At 54.3% G+C, this 25,906-nt stretch overlaps 8 protein-coding genes across 8 annotated transcripts; 4 read left to right on the top strand and 4 right to left on the bottom strand.

Moving 5' to 3' along the window:
- Window positions 1-2,250: 2,250 nt before the first annotated feature.
- On the bottom strand, window positions 2,251-5,836 carry B0I36DRAFT_251348 (uncharacterized protein; the record flags this gene model as incomplete). The annotated part of the gene is made up of 7 exons (XM_046150608.1): window positions 2,251-2,976; window positions 3,034-4,660; window positions 4,712-4,851; window positions 4,900-5,211; window positions 5,268-5,321; window positions 5,371-5,626; window positions 5,676-5,836. The coding sequence occupies 7 exons, from the start codon at window positions 5,834-5,836 to the stop codon at window positions 2,251-2,253; spliced, it is 3,276 nt and encodes a 1,091-aa protein (XP_046008847.1).
- A 1,597-nt stretch (window positions 5,837-7,433) lies between these two features.
- On the top strand, window positions 7,434-8,039 carry B0I36DRAFT_417557 (uncharacterized protein; the record flags this gene model as incomplete). The annotated part of the gene is made up of 1 exon (XM_046162120.1): window positions 7,434-8,039. The coding sequence occupies one exon, from the start codon at window positions 7,434-7,436 to the stop codon at window positions 7,983-7,985; it is 552 nt and encodes a 183-aa protein (XP_046008846.1). The 3' UTR covers window positions 7,986-8,039.
- Window positions 8,040-12,029: 3,990 nt separating this feature from the next.
- On the bottom strand, window positions 12,030-15,540 carry B0I36DRAFT_332996 (uncharacterized protein). Its single transcript, XM_046155163.1, has 7 exons — window positions 15,019-15,540; window positions 14,893-14,961; window positions 14,782-14,836; window positions 14,218-14,724; window positions 13,978-14,163; window positions 13,622-13,922; window positions 12,030-13,567 (listed from the first exon to the last, which is right to left on the bottom strand). Exons 1-7 carry the CDS (start codon window positions 15,054-15,056, stop codon window positions 12,096-12,098), a joined length of 2,628 nt encoding a protein of 875 aa, XP_046008845.1. The 5' UTR covers window positions 15,057-15,540; the 3' UTR covers window positions 12,030-12,095.
- Window positions 15,541-16,263: 723 nt separating this feature from the next.
- On the bottom strand, window positions 16,264-16,851 carry B0I36DRAFT_230440 (uncharacterized protein; the record flags this gene model as incomplete). Its single annotated transcript, XM_046149129.1, has 1 exon — window positions 16,264-16,851. A coding segment is annotated over one exon (588 nt), but the record flags the coding sequence as incomplete, so codon positions are not given.
- A 1,022-nt stretch (window positions 16,852-17,873) lies between these two features.
- B0I36DRAFT_250743 (uncharacterized protein) lies at window positions 17,874-18,110 on the bottom strand (the record flags this gene model as incomplete). Its single annotated transcript, XM_046150562.1, has 1 exon — window positions 17,874-18,110. The coding sequence occupies one exon, from the start codon at window positions 18,108-18,110 to the stop codon at window positions 17,874-17,876; it is 237 nt and encodes a 78-aa protein (XP_046008843.1).
- A 2,023-nt stretch (window positions 18,111-20,133) lies between these two features.
- B0I36DRAFT_167493 (14-3-3 domain-containing protein) lies at window positions 20,134-21,295 on the top strand. The gene is made up of 4 exons (XM_046148742.1): window positions 20,134-20,163; window positions 20,285-20,733; window positions 20,802-20,889; window positions 20,944-21,295. The coding sequence occupies exons 2-4, from the start codon at window positions 20,429-20,431 to the stop codon at window positions 21,247-21,249; spliced, it is 699 nt and encodes a 232-aa protein (XP_046008842.1). The 5' UTR covers window positions 20,134-20,163; window positions 20,285-20,428; the 3' UTR covers window positions 21,250-21,295.
- A 1,424-nt stretch (window positions 21,296-22,719) lies between these two features.
- Window positions 22,720-24,336, top strand: B0I36DRAFT_353430 (uncharacterized protein; the record flags this gene model as incomplete). Its single annotated transcript, XM_046157212.1, has 4 exons — window positions 22,720-22,737; window positions 22,786-23,625; window positions 23,690-23,833; window positions 24,094-24,336. The coding sequence occupies 4 exons, from the start codon at window positions 22,720-22,722 to the stop codon at window positions 24,334-24,336; spliced, it is 1,245 nt and encodes a 414-aa protein (XP_046008841.1).
- Window positions 24,337-25,147: 811 nt separating this feature from the next.
- B0I36DRAFT_222545 (uncharacterized protein) lies at window positions 25,148-25,327 on the top strand (the record flags this gene model as incomplete). The annotated part of the gene is made up of 1 exon (XM_046149036.1): window positions 25,148-25,327. A coding segment is annotated over one exon (180 nt), but the record flags the coding sequence as incomplete, so codon positions are not given.
- Between the last annotated feature and the right edge of the window lie 579 nt (window positions 25,328-25,906).

Here is a 25,906-nt window from a genome sequence, read left to right as displayed (position 1 = left end):
GCTAATCAGACCAGCCACGAGGGCGGAGGACGATAGTAGTCCCGACCAGGTATTCACGTACCTACAACTCTCCGCCGATCTAGAATACCACGTTCTCATCTGCCGTCGAATCGAGTGCCGACACGCTATCTCACCAGATGGAGCCCAAGTGACTGCACACCTCTAGAATAAGCATAGCGTTCCGCTAGCCGACCGGTTAGGCCTTACGGAGCATATACGCGATAACTACTCTCAAGGCTTTCGCAAACCTACAGATGCAGCTCTGCCGCCTTGTGCTTCCAAACCCCATCCGGATCTCCAGACCTATAATAGCTTCAGCTACCGCAAGTGCGTCTTCTTTACGACTAGCTTCCACGAGCTTACAAGGCACCTCTCTCATAACAACCTTCACGGGGAAACCGCGACCCGGCCGCGAATTAGCCTTCTCTACGACGACGTCTACCTACAGTCTTGGGCGGGCGGGCCTGATCGACGATATTGGACCGTTACTGGTGCAGATGGGAGTACAGTCCGGTCAGTGCCCGGCCGTGTAGCTAAACGGCATTCTCTCCAGACGCCTAGAAAGCCTATTGTCTCGGACTTTGACACGGCAAGGAAAGACCCAAATAATAGACGGACTGCTATCTCTCAGAGCAAGCCATGGCTTGACCAGACGGGATGGCCGCAGGTCTTCGAGGATACCAACTATGCGGTACTAGTAGCCCTTATAGATATCCCTTCGAACCCGCCTACTAGACTCCTACACCTTGGAAAGGCGTGTCACGATCCTGCCTCCGGGGTCAGCCGTCTGGCAGGGCGCTGGTGTTGCTGTTCTGAAAGATTGGTAAGCCTTTGCAATGTTACTAACTCCTGCTGTCGTTTCTCTTGGGGTTTGTCGTGTCTCTTGGAAGAGATTTCACTCTCGAACAATTGAGTGACTAGGTCAAGTGTAGGGTTAGAATGATACTTAGATTGATTGCTGAAGTACAAAGGCAGTGACAGTCTGTTCTAGGAGATCCTTATTCTATGTATTTGTCCTTCATCAATGCCTCTCGGGATGGTCGTGCATGGTCATGCCTGACTGCTGGCGATGGTCATTCCTGTTGGTTGGTGACCTTCAGTCTTGGCGGCCCCGACGGTCATGCATTTCATGCACGACCGGTGGTATCCTTATCGTGATTACGTAAGAAACATGTGACTGCCGTCCGCCCTTGTCCGCGGCCTGACCCTGCGGCCTGGTTCCTTGTTCTGCCCAAACAATCGTCCCCTGTTGGTGCGGCAGTCACAACTAGGCCTCCGCTGGTCCCGCCTTTGTCCACGACCTGAACCTACGACCGCATTGTTTGTGCTAAGGACAAACAACCGTCCCCTGTTGGCTGGTCGTCACACCTAGCCCCAATAGAAAGTACCTACACACGGGGTTTTAAGACCTAAAGGAATACGCTTATTTCCTATGTACATGCTGAGCACTACCCTTAACCGGCCGTAGGGACGATGCAGCTTCAGAAGGACTGTTTCTACAGCGCGTTTGCTTAATTTGTTACAGTCACTAGCGAAATCGGCTTCCGCTTTTGCATCAATGTTTTAATATCAGGGGTCGCGCTTTAGGGCCCCTTGGCGCTTACACCGTGCTGTTCCCACGGCCTAAAGTACTGTACAGTACTCTACCTTTTGTCAGCATGGCTTACCTAAGTGGCACACCGGTTTATGTAGGTCTGTCGGTGGCGAGAGACAATGGAAGGCGCTGGAACAGTTAAACCGAGTATAAGATTGCGTGGCCTCCCGCACCCTTCTGGTGGCACGCTATGAAAAGAAGTAAGAGATAAGAGATAGAGAAGACAGCAGTTTAACCAACCGATCAGGCTAAGGGCCTCAAGAAGCTAGAGTCCTCATCCAAGATGATTAGCACGCAACCTGATTCGCTGGCTGGCATATCCAGTCCGATAAAGGCTGAGCAGAGAGGCTACCAGCCCAACGATGGCCCCACATCCTCTTCGTCGAGAGATCCACTGACCGTCCGGTCGGAGGTGTGTACCATCTGGGCTCCGCTGGCCGGTGGCGACTTCGAATACGATCTTGATCATGACCCTGGGCGATACTTAGATCCATTTGAGCAGGTTCTGACGTGACTGCTGACGCCAGTGAGAGCAAATAGCGTATATTTATGTACCACTGGTCGACGAGAAAGAGAGATACTTAATCGAACGATAGGCTAGCCGCCACTTATGACTTCACTGCTTTGTATTGTTCGAAATGGCTGCAGGGAAAGTGCTATATACAATGATCTTGGCCAGGTGAGATCGCTACGAAGATTACTCGTCCTGACGGACATCCTATGGCCAGCGTCGATTCTACTACAGAAGAACTTCCCGGTCGGTACGCTTGGGGTAGCCATAGGACCTGGTGCGAGTTCCAAGTGACCCACGTGCGGTCCTTGCTGAGCCCGACGCCCCGGCGATCGACAAATTGTGGGAGAGGAGTTGATACCGATGGTACTGTCGTCGGCGTCGCCGAAATCAACAACGGCGAAGGCGATGACGCTAACGGGGATGCACTGCTTAAAGTAAAAGTGCCGATGCTTGTGGAGAGGGAGGAGCCAGTTGCGCCAAAGGCAAGGTGAGTAATATATGTGCTGACATCGAGTGTCGCTGTCGCCTTGCAGGCGCCCGTTGCCACATCCCAGAGCTTGATGGTCTTGTCGTCAGATGCTGATGCCAGCTTCGTTGCGTCGTGCGAGAATACGACCGACGAGACCGAGTCGCTATGGCCCTCGAGCGTTGCCGTGCAGGCGCCCCAATCCGAATCTACTTGCGGCGGCAGAGAAAGCCAAGCCGGAAATTGGTTTCGGAACCTCTTCCGGACGACGCTTTGCTGTGGTGCGAACACGATAGCCGAAGAGTAGACTTGAAGAGGCGATGCATCGATAACAGAGCAATGATTCAGAATTACCCGCCGCGTATCAATCAGAAACGCGAAGATGTTGCTGCTCTTTTCCCGCTATATAAAAGTCAGGACGTTACGCAACTAAACCGGAAAGGTAGTAGGAGAACGCACATCGAGTAAACCTAGCAAATCATCCACCATACCGATACTCTCCGAGACCCGCCCCAAAAGGCCTAACGCTTCGAGCCAGTGAAGGAGGTGGTCGGTCAGAAAACGGTCGGCGAGGTCGCCGTCCCGAATCCTACACTTGCTCTCCTTCCAGTGGTAGGTCCAATACCGACAGGCGTACTGGACCTCAGGCGGCAGGCCGTCGTCGATAATCCGCTGCTTGACTTCAGACCGGCGCGTTCCTGCCAGGCGCAGACCGCAGATGTCTCTCTTGAGGGTATCGCCTGTCGATAGCAGCTGTAGGCACTGGGTCGCCAGCCGCTCATGGGCTTGCCGTCCGTCGACCCAGAAGGGGTATTTGTCTTGTTCTTTACCCTTCTCAGGATCAACGAGGAAGTCGCGGAAGGATAGGTGGAGTAGCCGTACCGGCATCCCCGAGTCTGATGGGATGCTCAGAACGGAGTGGAGTAGGTCTAGTTGATATTCGATGGCGTCAAGAGGAACCGCTAGAAGGCGTGCGAGAGAAGATGTCGAAAGAGGGTGGGCCAGGAGGACGATGGAGCCGATGAACTGTTTGAATCTTTCTGTCACTTGGCACTTCTCCGATTCGGGGAGCCCCACCAGCAACTGTTCCAGTACAGGGAGATAGATTGCGTCCAAATTAGATTTCCGGCTTGCCTGGTACTCCAGGATTTTTGCCAGCTGTTCCTTCGGGCCACCAATGTTTCGATTTTGGATGAAGCGGCAAACGGTCGCGGCGACGATGAATAAGGGGATAGCCATATCAACCAACTTCTGAACGGTTGCTGCGCCAGGCCAATTGGGAGGTAGCTGCCGGTTTGGCGTGACAGATTTATTATAACACTTCCGGATCTCGGTGAATTCGTGCTCCAGGAATGCGGTGATGTCGTGCTCGATATCGGGCTGGGGGATCTGGTGGAGAATCAGATCCTCGTAACTGCCACTGATGTCCTTAAATCCGAGCCGAATAGGCAGCTCAGGCCTGCTTGTGACGAAGAATCTCAGGCGGACGGAGAGCAGCTTTGCTTCTGGCAAGAGGCCAATGATATTTGTAACATCTCTCCCCTGTCTCTCTTGGTCGCACTCGTCAAGTGCGTCTATCAAGACGACCATTGTCCTCAAAGGAGTCTGCGAATCTAGAGCCCCCCTCAAGGGTTCCAGAAGGAGCTTCTTGAACTGGTCTCTTATCGACTTTTCGTTGATGCTGGGATCGGCCTCGATTGCGTTTCGCATGTGCTCCGCCATGGAAGGAATGCGACAAGCGAGCTGCGCAGCGACCGTGGTGAAGAAGCGGGAAGCTCCACCGCGGTCGCCTTCGCCTCTCTTGAAGAAGAAGCTGGCGCCAAGACGTTCGCGAGCGGCGAATTCGTGCGCTACCGTGCGAGAAATCGTGGACTTGCCGGTGCCAGCCTGGCCCTGCAGCCAGTATATGCATTTTCCTTCCCTGTCGTTCGCCCATTTGTAAATCTGTTGGAGGACTCCGGTACGGGTGCCGTCAAGGCATCTCGCCTCGTGCTCCTCGGTCTTCGAGTCGAATGTGGCGCCCTCTGCAACCTTCAGATTCGCCACAACATACCGCTGGTTGGCGTTCAAGGTTGGCTCGCTAGTGCTTCTGCAATGTTAACTGGAATTGCAAGAGAAATTAGCTGGAATTACGTACGGTTTAAGTCTGTCTAGCACTTTCTTGAGTTCAGTGTACAGCTGATCTTCTCGTCGGCTACATTTGTTGAGGCCAGAATGATCGGTGTCGATCGAAATGATCTGAGCCGCGTAGCCTTGTGCTGAATCGGGGGTAACAATCTCGAGCAAGGTTAGCTAGCGTCGGATATGCGTTGTACCCGCACTTACTGGACCAATCCAGAGCCATCCGAGCAAGTAGGTATCCATGCTCTCACAGAAGGAGACTATCTCGGTTTTTTGTCGTCTGCTTTCTGTAAGATTCATACGGCGTCGGAAGCGGATTTCTAGGTCAGCGAGCTGTAGACGATGATTCCTCAGAGAAAGGAGAAGGGTATTCTTAGACCCTAGGAAGCCGGTCAGGAAGGCCGCAGCAGCACCGAAAACAGACACTGGCGAGCCCTGATGAGGAGTTCCGAGGAAAACGATGCCACATGTATCGTCAGCGATATCCTGTGAGTCGTCGCCGGGCTGACACAAAGCCTTGAGAAAGATCATTAGAGCTAGGCGCGCAATAGGCTAAGTGGGAGCTAGCATACCTCTTTTATGATGATACCACCGAAGCTATGACCGATGAAGATGATCGGAATGCGCTGGCACAGGCGTCAGCAATGCTATGTAGAGGCATTCGCGAAATCGTACCGGATGCCTTGATCGGTGGCATTTTAACTGCTGCAGGAGCATGTAGCCGATCTCCTGGGCCGTTTTAACGGGGGCATTAATGAGCCAGTCTGAGTTGTGGGCAAAGCTTAGGATTCTGGCAGCCGGGAAGTCGGGCAGCAGAAGGTCTTTGAGCAGGTGAACGCGCTGTACGCTGGCTGCGTCTGTCGAATTGGCTGGAGCTTGGCACCTCCATGTGTACTCTGGGTGAGCGCCGAGGCCGTGGACTGCGACGATTCTGGCAACCTTAGCGGGACGTTAGATGATAAGACGGGAGCGTGTCTTACTCGAATTTGGCATCCTTGGGGTCAGAGACGACCTGGAGTCCGTCGGGACGGCTCTCTCTATTACGACGAAAGAGCCTTAAAACGAAAACGACGGGAGACAGCATGACGGAGGCCAGCACCACAGCCAAGCTGGCCAAGTGCACCTTGGACACCCAGGCCATCTGGAATGCCAGGCCGATGGCGGGGCTTGACAGTGGAAAAGAGAGGCTCTTAGGTCGCGGAAGAGAGGCGGCGGGTTACAACCAAGGACTTGCCGGCGGTTCCGGCAACGCCAGGCTGATCTAATTGCCTGTAGGGCTTGGAGGTTGGGCAAGATAGAGTTGGTTGTCGGTTTCCCCATGGGCAGCTGTGCACTCGTCACTGGCCACCTTTTCGTCGGAGGGACGTTGAGATAAAGTTATTGCAGATTGGTGGGGAAGCGGGGAAACTCATATTAAATGCCTGACATAAGCCTACCACCTGCTTCTCATTTTCGTGATCTGTGCCATCTAATCCATCAGCTGCTGCTAAATGAGACCGTCACGATAACAACAAATGAGGGGTATCGGAGAGTTAATGGTTTCTTGGAAAGGAGTGCAGTCAGCCACATACGAACTCAGTCATCTCAAGCATTTACGGCTCTTTCCCAACATTGTAGAGCCTGTAGCAGCTTTCAAGGCGGGAGCTACCCGGAACTTTGCAGATCACGGAAGCCCCGAAACTTTGCAGATCACCGAGTACGAGAAATTTTACATGTCTCAATTTTTTTTTTGGGCTGAACATCCTCGAGGGGGGACCTCCGCGGATGGCCGGAAGCACGATCCTGGGTTGTGGTAACGTCGGGACATTACTTTCTCCACGCTGCAGGGTATCCGCAAAGCGGAATCGGGAGGCGATGCTTCGAGGGACGAATAAGGTTGCTATGGTGACCCAACTCCATCTCAATTGCGCTCAATGTTCTAGGCACGATTTTCACAGTAAAACAGACAGGTAGTTGGCTCTCACGTCGGCCGAGTGTGGAACCATCCGAACATTTAATGCACCACGCTCGCCAAGTTCCCTTTACCACTACATGACCTTGCTATAGCTACAGAACAGTCGTGGCGGAGATCTGGTGGGACGAGTTTTTCTAGTCTTCTGAACACCACCAGCGCCTGAAGACTGCGTCTTGGTTGCATGGCAGTGCCCAAGAGCGTGCTATAGTGGCGGGCAGGCTGCGATGCGGTTGGACAAAGAGGAGGGCGTCTCAACGTGAGTTCCCTGGTGCGAACCTTCAATACCAAGCAGGCTGCCAGTCCCACATAGCGCTCCTTCGTGCCCAGTCATCGTATTGTTTGGGCCGCAGTTGGCGACACGAGGAGCAACGCCGTGGTGATTGGTTCCTGGCACCTGGCCTGCAGGGTCCAAAAAGAGCACGTGTACGCCCAGTACATCAGAAGTCAGCCGCCCGTCCCCGATGGCTGGCCTGAAGATGCACATGCGATGATTCTCACTCGCAGTCGTGCCTCCGACCTGCCATCGAGCAACACGATTATCAAACGTCTCCGTCAACGATGGCAGTACAAACAAGCCAAGTGGGCCACCTTTTCGCTTCCGTCCAGAGACCCGCGGTTGCTGACCAGCCTCTAACAGTTGGCCCCCTTCACCCACCGAGCCTTAGAGCACGACACTGCGGCGGGGAAGGTCGCGGCGGGGCGCGTCGAGACCAGTCTCGTAGACCTGCTGCCCGCTTTGAGCCGGACCCCGGCGGACGACCTGACGACCCCTGCCCATTCCCCCATGGTTACCTGCGTCGACGCGGAGCTCGATCTGCGGCGACTTGCCGATGTCCACGAGAGCGACTTCCACATCGCCAAGGAGAAGTGCCTCCTGCCCCAAGAGGTGCAGTGGCAGTCGTGGAGGACGGTCGTCAAGGAAGTGCTGGGAACGAAGCACATCTATTCCTCGATCGATCCGCGTTTCCACTACGGAGAGCTCCGCCTCAGTCGGCTCAACAAAATATACTTCCTCTGGAAGACCCCGCTTCGCCGCTACATGTCTCGCTGGACCCGGTACGGCTCCTTCTTTGGCGACAGCTTTGCCTGGCTGGCCAGCTCGACCGTCTACATCGCCATTGTCCTGACGGCCATGCAAGTCGGCCTTGCGACGGAACTCCAGAACAGCGACGCCTTCCAGTCTGTCCCGTACGGCTTCACAGTCTTCTCCATCCTGGGGCCTCTCGTCGCCGCAGGCGTCATCTTGGTTGTATTCTTCTCTATGTTCGTCGATAACTGGGTCGCTACGAGACGCTACGAGCGGAAGAGAATGCAGATCATCAAGAGCCAGGGGTAGTTGATCTGATTAGCCTTAGCAGGCTGCGCGGCAAGCTTGTCAGAACGACGCCCACGACCCCAAGCAGGGGTCTAACCTTAACCCCCAGCCCAGCCCGTGCGTCCAGGTGGAGCAAAAAGGAAAGCGAGTGACGGGTAATAACAAGATGAGCGCGTACGCGTAATGGGACTAGCCCGGGGGTGAAGGGAGGGAGTGTAAGGGAGGAGGAGGATGAAACGGACGCGCGCGGGCGCGAACTATGATACCAGCTCATAGTCTCTAACCAAGATATACGCAAGAGTCGAAGTTTAGAAGCAGCCCCGAGAATCGCAGGTTCAGGCAATAAACACAATGGACCGCAGCAGCCAGGGAGGCGATCACGACAGCGATCATAAGCAGCGTCGCGCAGAAGGAGCAGGACGCGAAAGCCACGACAACGACAGAGCCAGAGCCCACAGCGACGCCAGATCTATATCTCCACAAGGCGAGCCGCGTACTGATCTGCACGCTATGTGAGGCGGGCATCCCAGCGGCCGTAGGCGGTCTGGTTACCAACTACCGACAGAGGCACTGGCTCAAGGGCGGCCAGCTACGGGCGGTCAAACCAGCAGCGGCGGCAGCAGCGGCGGCGGCAGCAGCAGCAGTAGAAGGCTTCGGAGGGCTCGTGGACCCATACGAGGCAGAGCTCCCGGCGGACGGCAGTCCAGCTATCACGCAGCTCCGCGAGAAGCCGGGACGAGATTCAGAAGTACCGGGCTAGAGAGGCGGCCAGCCGTGATCCCAGCCACAGCGAGTGTTCGGCAGGCATAGGCCACGCGTACTGGAAACAGGTGCGGCTGCAGTGTCGGCAAGGCACCGCACGCGGTACTGGGTCGTGGAATCGCCGGCGGCGGGGCAAGTTACCACGCATGCAAGGGCGGAGCCGGGGCGGACGGCGGCGGTGGAGGTCAAGACTGGGAGGCCCCACTTAGCGGCGTAGCTCGGCCAAAGTGGCGTTGGGAATAATCCGATGAGTAATGACCTGACATGAGACGATGTCGCACACTTTTGGCAAACGAGTGTAGTCATGTACACAGGCAGGCCTAGAGTGTCCTCTCCGGGCGGAACAGGTCCGCAAGATAACTGCCGGTCTGGCTTATCCCTCATGATAGCCGTGCGCTCGTGGCGACGTTCTCTAAGTCAGCCTTGACCTCCCTGCTGACATCTTCTCACTCCTGCTGAGTCCATCCCCCCTTTTATCAAAAGAAGGTAGGTGATTGACCTTGTACTCATAGATGAGGTAGCAGAAAATGGCTATGCCCTCGTCTTTCCGTAATCTGGCCTCTAAGGCAGCGTCACAGCAGCACGCCACGAGCGAGTGTCTGTCACCCATCGTCCACACCGTATGGAGAGACGCGAAGGTTTCATCCCGTTACAGACCCCGCCCCTCGGTATGCTGATCGCCCAGTGCTGGGCTGAAAAGCCATGGTTATGATCAACTGCTCCGCCTGCCATACCTGCAGCACTTGGTGCGCGTAGTTTGCCAGCTCTCGCGGCATCTGCGATATCTCCATGGCGGCATCTCTGAACACGTTATCTCATTGCTTCCTACCGCCTCGTGACACGTCAAGACGTGGCTGTGTATGTAGTGAGCTGCCGTGGCTGTGGCCCGTCGGCTTTCAAGCCTACCTGTGGCTAGTGGCATCGGCTGGTACATATGTTTGGACTGACTGTACCGTAGAGTCGGCCGGACATAAAAGCCTTTGGAGCGAAATAGCCTTCGAATGCGCCCAGATGGTCCACCCAATTATCCCTTGAGACCCATCGCCCTAACAACCACAATTCTCGAATTTCTGCGTAACATAGGGGGCAATAGAAGTCGCTCTCATTCTTTTCGCAGACTCGGGCCCAGTCCTCCAAGCATCGAGCATGATAGTAATGCTTGCAAGAGGTAACTGTAGTATGGAGATTGACTTCTCTCGGGACTAGAGTATCCCTACATATGGCACAGGCCTCTTCTTCGTCTTTGAGTAAATGGCAAAGCGGATCTGCTTCTATCTGTTGATCCCACCGGAGGGACTCATCGATCCCCAAATCAATAAAGATCTCAGGATGATCTTTGTCCCAGTATATATAACCGTATGTTGAGAATCTGGGTTCCTCACAGTTGTAGCCTGCCCCGGGGGGATTTCCGTTAAGGCCTTCAAAACAATCCTGGTGGTATGAGCACTTGCAAGCGAGAATAATGCGTCCTTGTTCTGGGGCGTTGATACTGTCGCCGCAGGCTTCACAGACATCAACCGCACCAGGTACGGGCTCTGCTCTCTGACGCGATAGTAGCCACTATGCCCATTCCGGAGGTCAGTCTAACGTGAACTTAAGTAAGACTCCATGCAAGCTCACCCTGTCAAATAAGCTCTGACCTGACTCAAACCATTTACGGGTGGTGGTCTCCTCGTTTGGAGAATACTGACGCTCCGGCATTGTCATTAGCGAATCAGATGTGTTGATAAGGACAGAGCTTGGTGTGATCTCGAAGGATTGACGTTGATGCATGCGTGTGGAAGCACAGCTTAACACTTTAAAAAGGCTGTAGCGCTCTGCTTAAATAATCGCTATTGGTAATCCGAATGCTGGAAACCCTAAACCGTCTCTGAATTATGGCTTTGAGTTGCCTGTAAACCAGAGCCCGTCCCATGAAACAGCGGGCCCACCACCTTCTAGAACGGGACTGAAAGGGCGTCCAAAAATAGCATATCGGGGACTGGGACACGCCCAGCACGATCAGCAACCGTACAAACATGGTCAAGTGATTACATAAGTACCTACAGGTAGGTAGGTATAACGACACGGCATTACAAGTCTTAATTTCTTGGCGCATCGCCTGGTCGTGATTGAAACGACAGGATGCGGCTTCTGGTGAACTTGCCTGTAGCTAATTAATTGATGACAACTCGCCAAGCCCTGAAGCCCGCATCTCGGCGCAGCTGCATACTGCAAGCGATCAATGAGCGCCATGCGCTGACAAGGAAATTGATGACAGCAGGTTGAATCTTCTAGAATCTAGTGTCTATATGGTTACTCTAGAACACGAACTCGCCGCTTGTCGCTGCGGAGTTCGCATCATCTGGGCCGCAAGTTGACGCTCAAATGATTGTTGCCACTGTCTCGTCTCAAACTGGCTTCCTAAGAGGTTCCTCCTGTAGATCTCCTGCAGAATGGCTGAGGTTTTCGGCTATAAGCAAACCGCAAGAATCGGTACGACGCCATAATCCAGGTGATAGAAGTACCACTGGACTAGACACATTTCGTCTTCTTCAGAGCACATGAAAGCCAAGCTATGTAGTACTGCACAATGAATAAGGCCATATTGCAAAGGAGAAAATCCCTACTCTCAGGTGATGCCGAGACACAGATGCCATCAAGCTCGATTATTTTAAACTAAGCGTACGGAGCATAAGCCACCACTAATGACTGGGGTAATGCGCCAGAATCAACGACCTCCAACCACTCGGAGCTGACTCTCGTCCCAGACGGCGTCAGCTACATGCCCATCAAGGCAGTCATGGCCCGGGTCGTGAACATCATCGGGGTCGAGCAAAGGATCGCCGGAACTCTGAGGTGGTGACCGGCAACGTACATTGCTGTTGCGGGCGACACACCAGCTCCAGTGGTATCCGACCCGGCAAAGAAGTCTGTCAGCGACCTCACCGGCGACAAAAGTTGAGCTTGAGCCAAAAAGGGCTGAATGCCCAATTCGGATTGCCTCATGCAGCTACACATAAAGCTAACGCACAGGATCGGACAATATTGCGCGCCCGCCAGTTCAGCCGTAGACCAGTGGCGTCTACCGGGGCCAGAAACGACATTCTAGACCTCCTGCAGCAGAAAAAAGCAAAACAAATCGCGAGAGCGGTGATGGGTGCAGCAGCCGACAGACCCGACAATCGCGGAGCCTCGAATCAACGAACCCAGAAACGTATTAACATAGACACAGGAACGCCGTGGCCGACAACCACTCAAGGTTCTTTACCGTAGCCTAACAGACGCCTCCACCGACGACGCCCCCTCCTCCTCAGAGCCTGAGTCATTCGGTACAACTCAGAGGCCGAGCTGATGTCCGGATATTTTTAGTTGCTTCTGTATTAGGCATTATTTCACTATCTCACCCATGCAGGCTGCAAACAGTTCCTCTACGAAAGTGACCTCTTCATCCTCCTTCTTGACTTCGACATTCGACGACCCGAAACGAAGAACACCAGTCACGTCATTCATCTCGATAGCAGACTCCTGCTCACCGGGTCCCCCACCACTCCCGAGACTTTCACGATTCGTCCTGTCGCCTTTACCCGCCACCCCCTGGTTACCCTTCCACCGTACCAACACCGTTGGAATCCGTCGGTGATCGCTGGGCGTATATGCCGCCGGAAGACTCCTCGGCTCAACTCTGCTGACTTCCTGAACGTCAACAGTAATCTCCTGCGAGACCATGATCCCACCGAGCCGTAGTTGCTGGTGGTGCTGAGGATACCCCATCGGAAGCGCTTGCCCATCATCTGACAGTTTCTCTCCGCCCAGCAGCATTGGCGACATTGGGTCGTGCTCCTGGCTGCTCTTGATGCTCAGTTTGTCGAAGATCGTCGTCGAAAGGCGCTCTTGACTGGTCGAGATGATGTTGCCCGCCGCATCGACGGCGCCGAAGCGGTACTTCCCTTGTTGACGTCTGAGTCTGGAGAAAGGCGACATCATTCGGCGCGCGGGGGGTGACGTCCCCGAGCGAACGAGTGGCGGAGGGCCGACTGACACTGAGTTCAGCACAGATGACATCTCGCGGTGCACGTCCCGCGCGAAAGCAGCGTGGCACGGCGAGTTCTTGTATACGAGCTGGTGCGTCTTGAAAAACTGGAGGGGGATGAACTTGAACTTGTGCACAGTGGGTCCGGCGTGGATTGGCAGCACCATGCTGAATGTGAGGAGGGAGCAGTTCATCGGCCGAGCGACATCAGTGGCTGGACGACAGGGTACGCGAACGATTGTCGACGACAGAGTTGCCGTGTCGAAAACCGGATCGCTGATTGAGCTTCGGAACACTTTCATGGCGTTCAGGAGGATGCGTACTAGCTGTGCCTCCTGTGGCGAACAGTCCCCTTTCATTCGGTCTAGTTTCTCCACAGCAGCAGCAAAGTTCAGACCCTCCAGGCGGCGCAGGAAAACCACCTGCCACTCCTCGAGCCGCTCCAAGGATAGCTTCGTGGTCGGGAGGAGGTTGCGCGCCTCCTTTCTGACTAGAACGTCGAATCCGCGGTTGTCTAGTCGGGCTCGGACAGCAAAGAGACCGAGGTGAATTCCAGGGTCCAGCATCGTGTCCTGTAAACTGTTGGACATTACCCGTAGGTTATCTTCGAGATTAGCAGTCTTGATCTGCATCCGGGTGCCGATAATGTGCGACACCTGACGCACCTCTGCAAAGAGGTATCCCATTGCTCCCAGCTTATCAACAAGACGCTGGCTTTCCACCCGGCGTACCAGAATCATTAGGGATCCCGGAGCATACTCCCGGGAGCGAGGACCCTGTCGCTTCTGAGCCAAATCGTCGCCGTCCCGGGAAGCGGGACAGGGTGTTCCTATATAGTATCAGCGATTCTTGTCCATGAACAGGACACTTCAGCACGCCGTACCTGTGGCGAAGATTTCATCCCACAATATGCCCACATCCGTCAGACTCTCTCGCATCTTCTCAGCCAGTGTAGCAGCAGCCAGGCAGAATAGCTCGCGGAATATAATATCGTAGTTGTCTGCTAGTTTGCCATCCTCATGAATCAACTTTATCCCACTTCTGTTATTGCCTGGTTTGTGCGGAAGGCCGGCCAAATGACTGTTCATACGCCCAATTAGGGGCAAGAGACTTGACCACTCTCGAGATGCCCGGAACATCCAGTGAAAGAGCGGATGTGCCGTGCTGAAGACAGCATCATGAGACTAAGCCACTGTTAGTCGATCTGCAACTATATTGGTAGTAAGGCAACTCCACCACCTTCTGGAGAAAAGAGTCTGTGATCTCTTCACTGGGGAGCACGCCATCGGGCGTGACTAGAATCCTCCCCCGTTTGTCGAACACTGCAGAAGCGAGAACTATTCGCTGGGCCTTACTTGCATAGCCCTTGCGTATCCGTGCCGAGTAAATCGCTATGCCTGCCATGATGAAGCAGGCGCCAATTGACTGCAGAGGAAGACTGTTAGCACTTTCAAGTTGGCGGAATGGGCTGAGACTCACGAGACATATAACCGGGATGACGGTTGTATCCCGAGAAGAGCCACTCTCCTTCAAGTTTAAGCGCAGCAACTCGTAGCTCGTGCCCATCGCGGCACACCAATGCATGCCCGACACTGCACCAGCCAGTACGATTGCACATCCCACTCTCCTCCACAGCGAGTTCGTCCATGCCACTCTGAACACAAAGAATAGCGCTAGGGCGACAGTACTCGCAGCGGCGGCGATCACGGCGGCGCCCACGACGTTGGCGACGGCGTAAATGCATCGGTAGTTGTTGATGGATGCATTGCCGAGGTAGTGCATCCCGCAGATGGCGCACCCGGATAGGCATCCCGACAAGGCGATGCGCCACCAGTATACCTTGTTCGTCGTCGACACGGCGAGGAATGCGACGAGGAGGACGACAATGGGCACGAAGAAGGAGAGGGCCGTGATAGGGACCGAGTAGGCTATTTGCAGCTCTGGCTCTCCATTGAGGAGAGTGACTGCTCTGTTACCTACGAAATGCTGAGGACACGTCAGTACTTATGAACGAGCTTCAGGACGGAAGACAGCCCAGCGCACCATGGACCAGATCGCAATGCCTCCCATCGAGATGGCTGCGCCACATAGAAGCATGCTGGCCTGGGATTAGCGGAAGTATCCCATAGCAGCTTTGCGCACGGAGAGACTGACTGGTTGTAAAGCCCTCTTCGAGACGTCCGCCGGTTGATCAACTCAAGTGTTGATCCGGCTCCGATGAGACTGACGATATAGCTGAGCGCGAGAAGGCCAGCATTTACTGAGAAGGGGACGACTTGCCCTAGGTAAGGGGTAAGCTCTTCGGATGATGTTGACATCGCGAGCGGCGTTTAGCGGAGATTCGCCCAAGCTTTGTGATGAACTGAGACAAACTGGAGGGGTGGCTCTAGCGCCGATGGAGTCTTCGGTCGCTCGACAAGCTTCGAACTGAAGGATTGCTGTAGTTGCCGCGATATCCGCCGGTTAGAAGCGCTCTGCCATCGTAGCCCGCGTCTTCTGAGCTTCGGTGCGAGTGTGGAAATCGCATGAAGTGGGTTGGAAATTGAGAGCTGGCGGATGTCATGCACTTTGGATTGTCCGTTCAAGATTCATGGGCACAAGAAATCTTGACATCTTTCTCAGCCGTTCCCTCCCGCATTGCCAAGGGTCCCTCGACGACTTGAGATGGCAGGTGCAGGACGGGCAAGCAGGCTACTGTGTTATCAGCGGGACTGGAACGAGAGATTAGCCGCCGGCGCCGTGTGGCTTCGGCCCTTTGCCCGATCTTAGGCGATGACTGGGGATGAATGCGCTGGCAGATTCGAGGCGGTATTGACCCGCGTGCGTAAACTTCATGCAAGGGACCACACAGAACCAGTTGCATTGAACCCCGCCGATCATCGCCGTTCCTGGACCCCCTGCAGCGATGGCACCCAGATAAATCTATGCATCCCTGGTTTTCAGCTGAGTTTCTTCTTGCCATTGTGGCGCACACTGGTGACCACCCTTTCCACCAAGCTCATCCAGGCGCCGAACTGCGGCCAGGTCGGCCTCGGTCATCACCAGACGCGACAGCTTGCAACCAATCGTTTAGCGCCGCCAGATACGACTTGCTTGATCTATTCTGACCCAAGTTCACCAAATACAAAATCGACTGATGAATGAAAGGCAGGAAGCCTTGTGCAAAGAAAAGAGATGAGCATCAGGCTCTCGAGGAAGTAGGGTTGGGAGCACTCATTCAGCTCATGCAAGAGCAGGGGCAAAGCCGGATCTGCCAACAGGCATGCCCCCAATCTGCCTTGGCGCAGCGTCCTTTTCAGCCATTTCAGGGATCGTTTCGCACCTATTATCGAGCGGATAGTTGGCTAGGTAGCGGAGCACCTCGTTCGGCACTTGCGCTGTCCGCTCGAGAGCCTTCGCGATAAGCCGTTCGAAGCTCGCCCCGAGCCGGAGGAGGCGGTCCTGTTCAATAATTTCTGCATCGCCCCGGAGTTTGGCGCGCGCTGCAGCAGATAGGGCGCTCAAGCTCGTCCGGAAGTGCACGCCCATGTCGCTCCCGGCGAGGTGTCTCGCCCAGCCCATCTCGCGAACCCAGGTCGACTCGAAGTCAGGCCCTTGCCGGCTGTCAACTATCCGCCGCGTCTCCTCTAGCTCGGCCGCCAGGCTTTCTTCGTATCTCGTAAGACGGTCTGCTAGCAGACGTTGAGGGGAGCCGGAGGCGGTGGACCTAAGGCTAGTCGTCCCGTCAGGTCCTATGCTACCCTGTACTTGCTCGACTACCCAGTACCGAGCGCGGCTTCCTCGCGATAAGATCTGAAGTCGTACCTCCTTCCAGGTACTGTCGTGTCCTGACTGCGAGCGGTGGACCCTGATCAGCTTCCGGCTCGTCGTAAGGAAGCGGCAGTCCGAGCAGCTGAGGCCGTCGATGATTGGTAGCTGCTCCACGTAAGGCGAACCGTCGGTGGGTACCGGGACGGCCTGTGGGTTGGCGATCGGCTCGGCCGTGTAGCTGTAATCGAGGATCTGTCGCATCACCTCGCCCTTTAGGCGGTGGATCCGCCAGAAGTGCAGCTGTACGCCGTCGCCTGGCCGAATCCCGACCCTACACGACATGCAGATCAGGACCCGGTGCTCCGGACCACCGCTACTCCCGCCGCCGCCGCCGGTGCTCGCAGACCAGCTTAGCAGACCGACCTGGCCCCCAGTAACGCCGCCGTCAGACTCGTAGCGCACTGCCATAGCCGATAAGCTGGTGCTTATAGTCGTCATTGCCACGGCCGAATGTATTGTAGCTCAACCAGTTTAGCGTATTTTGCAAACCAGGAAATACGTATCGCCTACTTCCCTCTCTCACTCTCTCCCCTCAATTACTCCCTCTCGCGCAGCCCCCTTTAACCCCTAGTCCTTACCCCAGGTCCCGGGGTTTGAGGCAGGGGGCGCGCACCCCCTGTTTCCCCTGGTAATGACTGTCATGGTAGTGGTCGTCACTCGAGCTAACCCTCAGCCCGCTGACTCAGCCTTGACTATGGGCTTACCCCAACTTGCCCCTGGTAGTGACGGTCACTACCGGGCTGAATGATGGACAGGCGGCAAACGTGCAGGCGAAGAAGAAGTTTCCCGCCTTATCGTCCTAGGGGCTGAGCACGGACGCCTCCGGAATCGGCAGAGGGCGACATGGTGATGGATGCAGTGAATGAGAACTAAGAAGACAGAAAGAAGGTCATCCCTATCTTATTTGTAAGACGAATTCGGGGCTCTCGAAGGGAACAGCACACTCGCAAGGTTTGGGCAATTGCTGCGTAACACACCGCCAGTCGAATCAACTCAAAACGGTGGCGCGCGTTTGTACGGAGGAGTGGAGGGGTGACGGAAATGCCGCCGGATTGCCAAGCGTGGCGTTAAGCATCATTGGTGCCCATGCTCCTTCGCAAATTGACGAAGCGACTGCATAATCTCGTCACATGACGAAGCTGGAGGACCTCCTCCAGGGCCGCCCTGGGGTGGGTTTGGCAGCGACATGTTGCAGTTGGTGATAGTCGGCCGCCATGGGTGCTCAAAACGCGTCGCACTGCAATTGAACGCGTTTCTCGAGATACGTCGATTGCCGTCGAGAAACCATGGCCATGAAATAATGCTATCACGGGCCGTCAGGGCCGTCACAACCTCCATCTACTAAGACTGCCGAGCATCTCTCGGATTCCCTGGCGTTTTTCAGCGCTGGCGTTCTCAGCGGTGCCTTTGACTTTATCGAGAACCCGCAGATGTTCCTTTTTTAATGCCTCAAAATCATCGTCGAGTTGTTTGTGCCATGGGTACAGTACGCACACCTGAAAGCCCAATGCCGACGTGGCAACAACGAAGTTCGTGAGGGAAATCGCACGGGTGATGAACATTTTGTCGGGTGGATAATGTTGATCTGCTGCGCCAATGGCCAGTTAGTCGGGAGTGAAAGGCCAGGCAGGGAAGAGGGTGGAACGCAGAAAGCTCCACCTTCTGAGCCACGACGAAGGGAGGACTAAAGATATGGACAAACGAGGAGTGTTGTTGGGGAGTCAAGAATCGATACAGTACGGTTGCCCGCTTACATGTTTTCACGGACAGGAATTGGGAAAAGTGCGCATTTGTGTCTTCCGGTGTTCGGCGCGGGTCGGTAGAGACATGGTCCGTGGCCCGCATGGAGATAAGGGAGGTGCATGGATGCCCCCACAAAATCGACCAACGCCTGAGGGCGACGCGTGCCTGGATCCCTTTCTTTCACACAGCCATGGCATTCTTCGGCTGAAAATATTTTCCTGGATGAACACTCGCCGGCATCCACTTCCACAAACCTTCCTTCAGCCCACTCTTTCTCAACCCCACTCTGCCCTACATCATTTCCGCCCCACGGTACAAGGCCGTGCCTCCGCCGGGACTTCATCCCGAGCCTCGGCGAATCGAAGCAACAGGTCCTATGGATCGGCTGCTCGGACAGCGGCTTTGAGGAGATCACGACTTTAGATCTTCTGCCAGACGAGACTGCCGTGCTCAGAAACATCGGCAACATGTTCCTTGACGACGGCCTCACATGCCTGAGTATGGTTCAGTCTGCCGTCGACATCCTCCGGGTGAGTGGGGGTTGCAGACAGACCCCTGTCGCAATCATAGGACAGCAGCTTACGACATGCAGCAATCGAGATGCAGTCGCTTTCAGGCCAGGGAACCTGGCCATTGCCAAAACGTGTTGACTCAGTCATGCCTTAACGCCAGAGCCGTCAACAGAAGGCGTTCTATGGAGTTATGGGGAATCATATGATGTGGCGCTTGAATGCCAACGACAGTGACAGTGGGTCCCGTCGGAGCTTTCAGGACAATTTGGAAGTCTCCCGCCACAGTGCGAACAGGTATTCACCTTTCCCTGGGTGGGATCGTCTTGATTTGATTCTTATCTGTTCCAACTCCGCCCAATTAAGATTCATCCCCGTGTTTCATTTCGTGGGGTGTGTGCCAAGCAAAATGTGTCAGTGTTCGCCAACGGGGAAGTGGCCTCAGGCTGGCCTAGGGCACATCGAACGATACTTGCATTGAAGACGGGATGCGGAGCAGCGTTGGGGAGAGGTTATTTCAACCGGACTGATTAACCGGACTAGGTAACGTATTTCACGGGCGAGGGCACCACACGGGCGAGTGCACCATCGAATTCTGCATACAAAACTTAAAGTTAGTGGGGAGCTTGTGGGGTCGTACATACTACGTATGTTGGTTGCAAGGGTACTGTGGTATGTAGCGCCAAGGATTTGATCATGCCACATTCAAAAGAGCTCTCCTATCCGGGCAGTAACCCACCTTTTGCACCTGCCAGCAACCGTCTCTTGGCACTGATGCCATCTACAGCACCATGGAACGCTCACCAGTTTCGCCTCCGTCGTCTTCGTCTCTTGTTGCTGTGGCACAAATACCCAAGCATACACCCAAGCCGTCGATAATCAAATCATTGACCAAACTCGACGATGTTGCGCCATATTCAAGATACGCTTTGGCCGGTGCCGTTTGTTGCTCGTTCACCCATGCCATCCTCACGCCCATCGATATGTAAGCCCGTACACGTCCCACCAGTTGAGGACGCATTTTCCTCAGCATCAACGACCCTTTGGGCCGGCGAGTCAGATCCCGTTGCAACTTTCCCAGACCTAGACACTGATGCTGCTTAGTGTTAAAACCAGGGGGTGTACTGCTCCCGTAATGAAAAGGGCACTGCTCCCCTAGGGGTGCTCCAAAATAACCTCCGTCTTATCGTCGTGCGAACTACTTTGACGTGACCAGCCATCTTGATTCGCCACTCTTCTCTTGTCAACCTTATCGCTGCGTCGTTTCCCCCTAATCTAGTACTATTTTGTCGTTGATCCTCGCGGATCCAATCTGCACTCTCTCCAGCTACGCGGGTGACACGAAGTTAGAATGACGTCCGAAGCAAGTTTCCCCTACTTAGCCGCTGTGGCACCCCACCACCGAATATTGCACGCGATCTCCCTATCGGCTCGCTCTTCGTCAAGTCTTTTGATCCAGTAGCGTCGCTAACTCCAACAAGCAGCGTGCGAAGTTTGTACCCGCCCACCCTCGCGTTGAATGTGTCTGGTTATGTCCGGCTGCTCCTCCAGAACCTCGGTGCTGACTTCACGGCCACAGCCAGACTTTCGTCGCCCGTCTCTGCGAGCAGGCTGAGCGTTACGACGATATGGTTACCCATCTGAAGGAAATCGTCAAGATGGGCGGTGAGCTCAGCGTCGATGAGCGGAATCTTTTGAGTGTTGCTTATAAGAACGTGATCGGCGCGCGCCGTGTCAGCTGGCGCAACATCTCCGCGATCGAGCAAAAGAAGGAGTCCAGGGGCAGCCGGAAGCACATTTCTACCATCCGCGAATACCGCCACAGGATTGAGGACGAGCTGGAGAAGGTCTGCCGGGATGTGGTAGAGGAGCTAGATGAGAGACTGATTCCAAGCGCGTCGACAGGAGGCTCCAAGGTTTTCTATCACAAGATGCATGCCTATCTTACCTACCTTCTCACCGCCAGTCTTAATGGTCCGTGGACTGACTTCTCGTGTTTAGGAAGGGTGACTACTGTCGTTATCTGGCCGAGTTCGCGTCGGGCGAGAAGCACAACGTGGCCGTCACGTCTGCCCACATGGCCTACAAGGTGAGCTCGAGATTCGTTGAGTCAGACGCCAATCAGCTTAAATTGCTACTTTAGACTGCCGTCGATGTTGCTCGCACCGAGCTCACTCCCACTCATCCTTTGCGCCTGGGCTTGGCTCTCAATTTCTCCGTCTTCTACTACGATATCCTGAACTCGCCAGATCTTGCTTGCGATCTGGCCAAGCAGGCGTTTGATGATGCCATTGACGAGCTCGACTCCTTGACCGAGGAGTCGTATCCTGGCAGCACACTAGTCATGCAACTCCTTCGTGACAATCTGGCCCTTTGGACGTCTTCGGATAATGATGAGCTGGAGCTTCCGGCTGAGGGTCCAGAAGACGAGGCTACGGCGGCAGCATGAGTACTTGGCTTGTGTGGTGGAGGATGTGTCTGGGAGAACCATTGTCCAGTAGTGTGCAACATCAAAGAATATGCCTGCGCCAAAGCCCCGCTCAAACCGATACATCACTGCGGCTCGGAGTCTGCTCCGTAAGCTTGAGGAATAAATTCTCACACATGGCGATATTTGTTTGTAGCTCAAACCGCTCCTCCAGAAGGAATCGATTTTTTGCTTCCTGAAAGCTGAGAAAAAACGAAGAATGGAAAGAAACAGATGACACCCCCGCCGCTTTCCCGTCCCTGGTCGTGGCAGTCGTGTACATGGACAGCGCTCAGGACCAGGGGGCTACCACCCGGGAGGTGGCATGAAGTCCAACTAGTCAACCAATCGCTGCTGGCAGGGCAATGGACAGACACCGGCCGGATGATTGGTTTGCAGGGTGCACTGGCTCAGAAATTGCGGGGCGCGAACAGCCAGCCTCAACGGTCATCGTCGTGACGGAGGCCCATGGCGTAAAAGTTTGGGCCTGGGTGTGCTGCAGCTAGCAAGACCAAAGAGACGGACCGTCGCACGGTGATTGGCTAAGGTGATAACAACAATTGCAAGACAATTCGCTCCGACACACCATGAAGGGGCTAACTGGCTTGGGTAAGAGCGGCGGTGTTGTCACAGATGAAAATGTTACTGGAATTAATTACAAAGTGCCAAATTGAATACGCCGAGGAGATGCCAAGATAGGTTTATTAGCCATATTTTAGCATGTTGACAGCGCTGCACACCGAGATGGCGAGGAGGGGTTCTGAAGGACTGCCGACGCCGATAACGACGAGATTGTCATCCCCGCCTGGACCGCAATTCGCCGCCAGGAGAGACGGACCCGTGGATGCTTATTGGTTAGGGCTGTTGACCACATCGGGTGCCCAGCGTTACAGAGACGATGGACGGACACCGGCTCGATGATTGGCTATGGCGACAAACGACAACGTCAGGCGTTGGATTTGCTGTCACATGGCCAAGAAACACTGGACGGCTCCATGCCCCCAATGGCAAGACCAAAGGTTGGCCGGTTACATGCAGAAGATATGAATCACATTTTCTCTGTGAATGAACGTATAAATTGCCAAAGGTAGAATATGAAATGTTCCAAATCTCCAAAAGGCCGATGTCCCAAGATTCTGGCTCAACCGCAATGGGAATCCATCTGAATATCCAGCGGCTAGATGTTGGGAAGGTATTTACCTCCCTAGACACTGTGCGAGGCTCAGTGAGCTTGGAGTTAGACCACTCCACAGCCATATCAAGCCTCGTTCTCTCTCTCAAAGGTCTGGTTCTGTCGCGGCCCTGATGAATTGACCTTTGCCTGCTGCGCAACTGTACTGACGCTGTGTTGTCAGGCAGGCTCAGCACGTCTCTACCCGGGACTGTCACCGCCTTTACTCTAGGAGAAGATATAAATGACTGGGCTCACGACTACCATAAGGTCTGAGCGATATGCCTAATCCTGCCGAGGTCTGATACCTCACGTTAATCCGCTTGCTAATGGCATCTAACCTGTAGATCTTCGAGCAATCCAAAGTCTTGTTTCCATCATCCGACATCCCCATCACCCCTGGAGGGTACACATTGCCCAAAGGATCTCATTCATTCCCGTTCGCCATCAGCTTTCCTCTGCTCTCTGCCTGCGACCGATCCCAGTCCCTCGTGAGACATCTCGAGACAGCCCTTCCTCCATCCTTCGATAGTCACGCTCCTGGCCACCGTGGTTCAGTCAAGATAGATTACGTCTTGAAAGCCAAGGTCAAGAGACCGGGCATATTTCACTGGGACATTTCGACGCAACAGGAGCTCTTGTTTATCCCCTTAGATCCACCGTTGTCTTCAATACCTTCTGGTCTAGGGCACGGCACGACGACGTCGAGAGAACTTTATCTTCATGACATTGTTCCCACTCGGCAACTGACGGCATGTGCACAGCATTCGGCTTGCCAAGATCCCATCCTGCTGCTCGAGGCAAGGCTCCCTTCACCCGCAGTCCTATACGCGGGTGACAAGATCCCCATAAGTCTCTTACTCCACAAGTTCCCCGCCAAGCCGGATAACACCTTTCCCATCCAGCTGCGAAGCGTGGCAATCAGCCTCCAGAGCACGACAACAGTCACTGTCGGCATTAATCACACTTCATGGACATCATCCCGAAACCTGTTGCAGCTCACGGACCTGAGAAGAGCTGTGGCCAACTCTCAGGAAAAGGACGTGTTGTCGGAGCTTAACAGCAGTATGCTGCACAACGTAACCATTCCGAAAATCACGCCGAGCTTCACCACCTGCACGGTCCGGCACGAACACTCGCTTGAGGTCACTGGCGGATTCTCACTTGAGACTCATGCCAAATCAAGCGTACGCTCCATACCTCCTTCTGAGGACAGAAATTTCGGTGCTGATTGTTGTTTCTGGTTTCTAGTTGGTCAAACTCGTCATTAACGTCGAGATACATTCTGGTGTCGAGCGAGATCTGGACCGAGTACTGCCGGGCCCTCGCGGGGAATGCGAAGAAGGCGCTCTAGATCTGATTCCTGTCAGACCAGGCTGCTTGAGACATTTGGGTGTCAGTGGAGGATTCGCTGAAAACAGCCCGCCACCTGCCTACTATTAACCAGAACCGGCGCCTACCCCAGAATGTGCACATAATATCAAAGTTCTCCAGTTCGCTTCCTTTCAACACCTCAGAGATCGACTCCGCCATAGGCTATTCCGGGAAGGCCAACAACGGGGATACCGGTACAGTATCCCCCGTGCAGGGATCATTATGGATGGAGATATGGTGCTCTCGACGTCGATAGGCGTCGCTACCGTATTAACTTCTAGCCGACGGGGGACAACAATGCCGCTATTGCCGGTGACTTTGCCTTGCTTGCGGGTGAAGTCCCGCCGGTCCTCCGCATTTTGGGCGAGAACGGCATCCAGGTCAATGCTCTGCACAACCATATGCTGATTGATTCCCTTGGTCTATTTTACGTTCACTTCTGGGCGGTTGATAACTCGGCGAAGCTGGGACGTGTGCTGCGAGATGCCCTTGACCAGACTAATTGCACGAAGGCAAGTGCATGAGATCTGTGTCATAGGAGCCCTTCACCGGGACAACTCATGGAGAAATGGCATTCATGGGAAGGAACGATCTTCACATTGTTGATTGTTTGGCTGCTGAAGGCACACCGGTGTTTGAAATTCATGGCATGAAGCTGAGAGAATGGTTTTGTTGGTGGTGTACTTAGGGAACATTCAATTTTCGGTGAATAATCAAAATCCACGCTTCGTTTGCTATTGAACACCAATATCTATATCATCTCAGGGAATCTCTTAGCGCCGCAACTGCAACCGACACACTCTCTATCACCACTTTGCCGAACCAGCCGAGGCTATAAGAATCCTGCCCATTCTCAAGTAGTCGCTGCTGTCAGGTTACATTTCTTCAAGCATTCGTCGACCCCAAGTGCCACGCTCTTGGGAATCAGCGCCTTAAACTTCTCTATCTTTACCATCAGTGCTAGAGGGGAATCCTAGAGTAGCATTAAGAATATCGGGATTCAGGGCAAATATATTCTGGACCATCTGCGACGTCCCCGGATCTTCGTGGTTGAAGCCGGCCACAAATATGGCTTCCTCGCAGTCCGGGTTGAATTGATAATGAATGGATCCTTGGGGATTTAAAGCACTGGATAAACTACGCGAAGGTCTTCACACAGGTGCCCAAGGATGTAGCTACGAATGTTCATCTATCCTTCTGGGATCTCTATTGAAAGAGATGAGGGACCAGGGGCTCAATGCTCGACCTTGTCCCCACAATGTACTCACACTAAAAACCAAGATCCCTGGGTTTCGAAATCTGCAATGGCGATCGTGTTCTCCGTTCGCGTCTTATCACAACTCACACCCCTGTACTCTAACGACTAAACTTCGGCCAGCGGTGGATACAGCTATCCCGTATGAGTCCACCATTCTAGCTCAAGAAAATGCTGCCATGAACGCTTACATGGTCTGTCGCGCGTTCTCGGTCAATGGTGGCATGTTGGCCCGTCACGGCATTATCCAGGGTCTCCCGGTTCTTAATGGCGACGAAGTGGATCGCCAATGCCGTCCTCACCTTGTAACGCAACCATCAAGACAAATACCCAGCCATATACTGGCGTCAAGGGTCACCGTCACGCGTACTTTCCAAGCTCTACAGTCGCCACTCATAGAGCTGGGGTGCTGTCCGCACTCTTCAGACGCGCAGTGTCTTGCTACGGAGGCTTGGTTACCCCGGAAGGCAACGCTGCGGAGCTGCTCGAGCAGATGTTACAACTCTGAGGCTACTCGTTGGTAGCCCACCGGCCGGGCCAGTGGCAATGGTGTAGCTGTCCGCGGTATCCGCACCCTTACTGGCGTATAAGTGACTGCACCTAGCAAAATGTAGCTATCCAGAGATGTCATCTTGAGTGAAAAGAAAGCAAGAATCAAAGCAGGTGTACAACTACGCTGGCGTCCCTCAGGAGCTCCGTCGATTTGGACAGAAGCTGGTAGGCACTGTGAAAATTATGGCAAGTTAAGTTCGAAACTTCATTCATCTTAATATCCTGATGGTCTGTCAGAGACTCGAAATGGAAGCACAGATGACAAATTGTGGGGCTCTTTACGACGA

Source organism: Microdochium trichocladiopsis, assembly GCF_020744255.1.
Source record: "Microdochium trichocladiopsis strain MPI-CAGE-CH-0230 chromosome Unknown B0I36scaffold_9, whole genome shotgun sequence".
Lineage (NCBI taxonomy): Eukaryota > Fungi > Ascomycota > Sordariomycetes > Xylariales > Microdochiaceae > Microdochium > Microdochium trichocladiopsis.
This window is presented reverse-complemented; position numbering and strand designations above follow the sequence as displayed.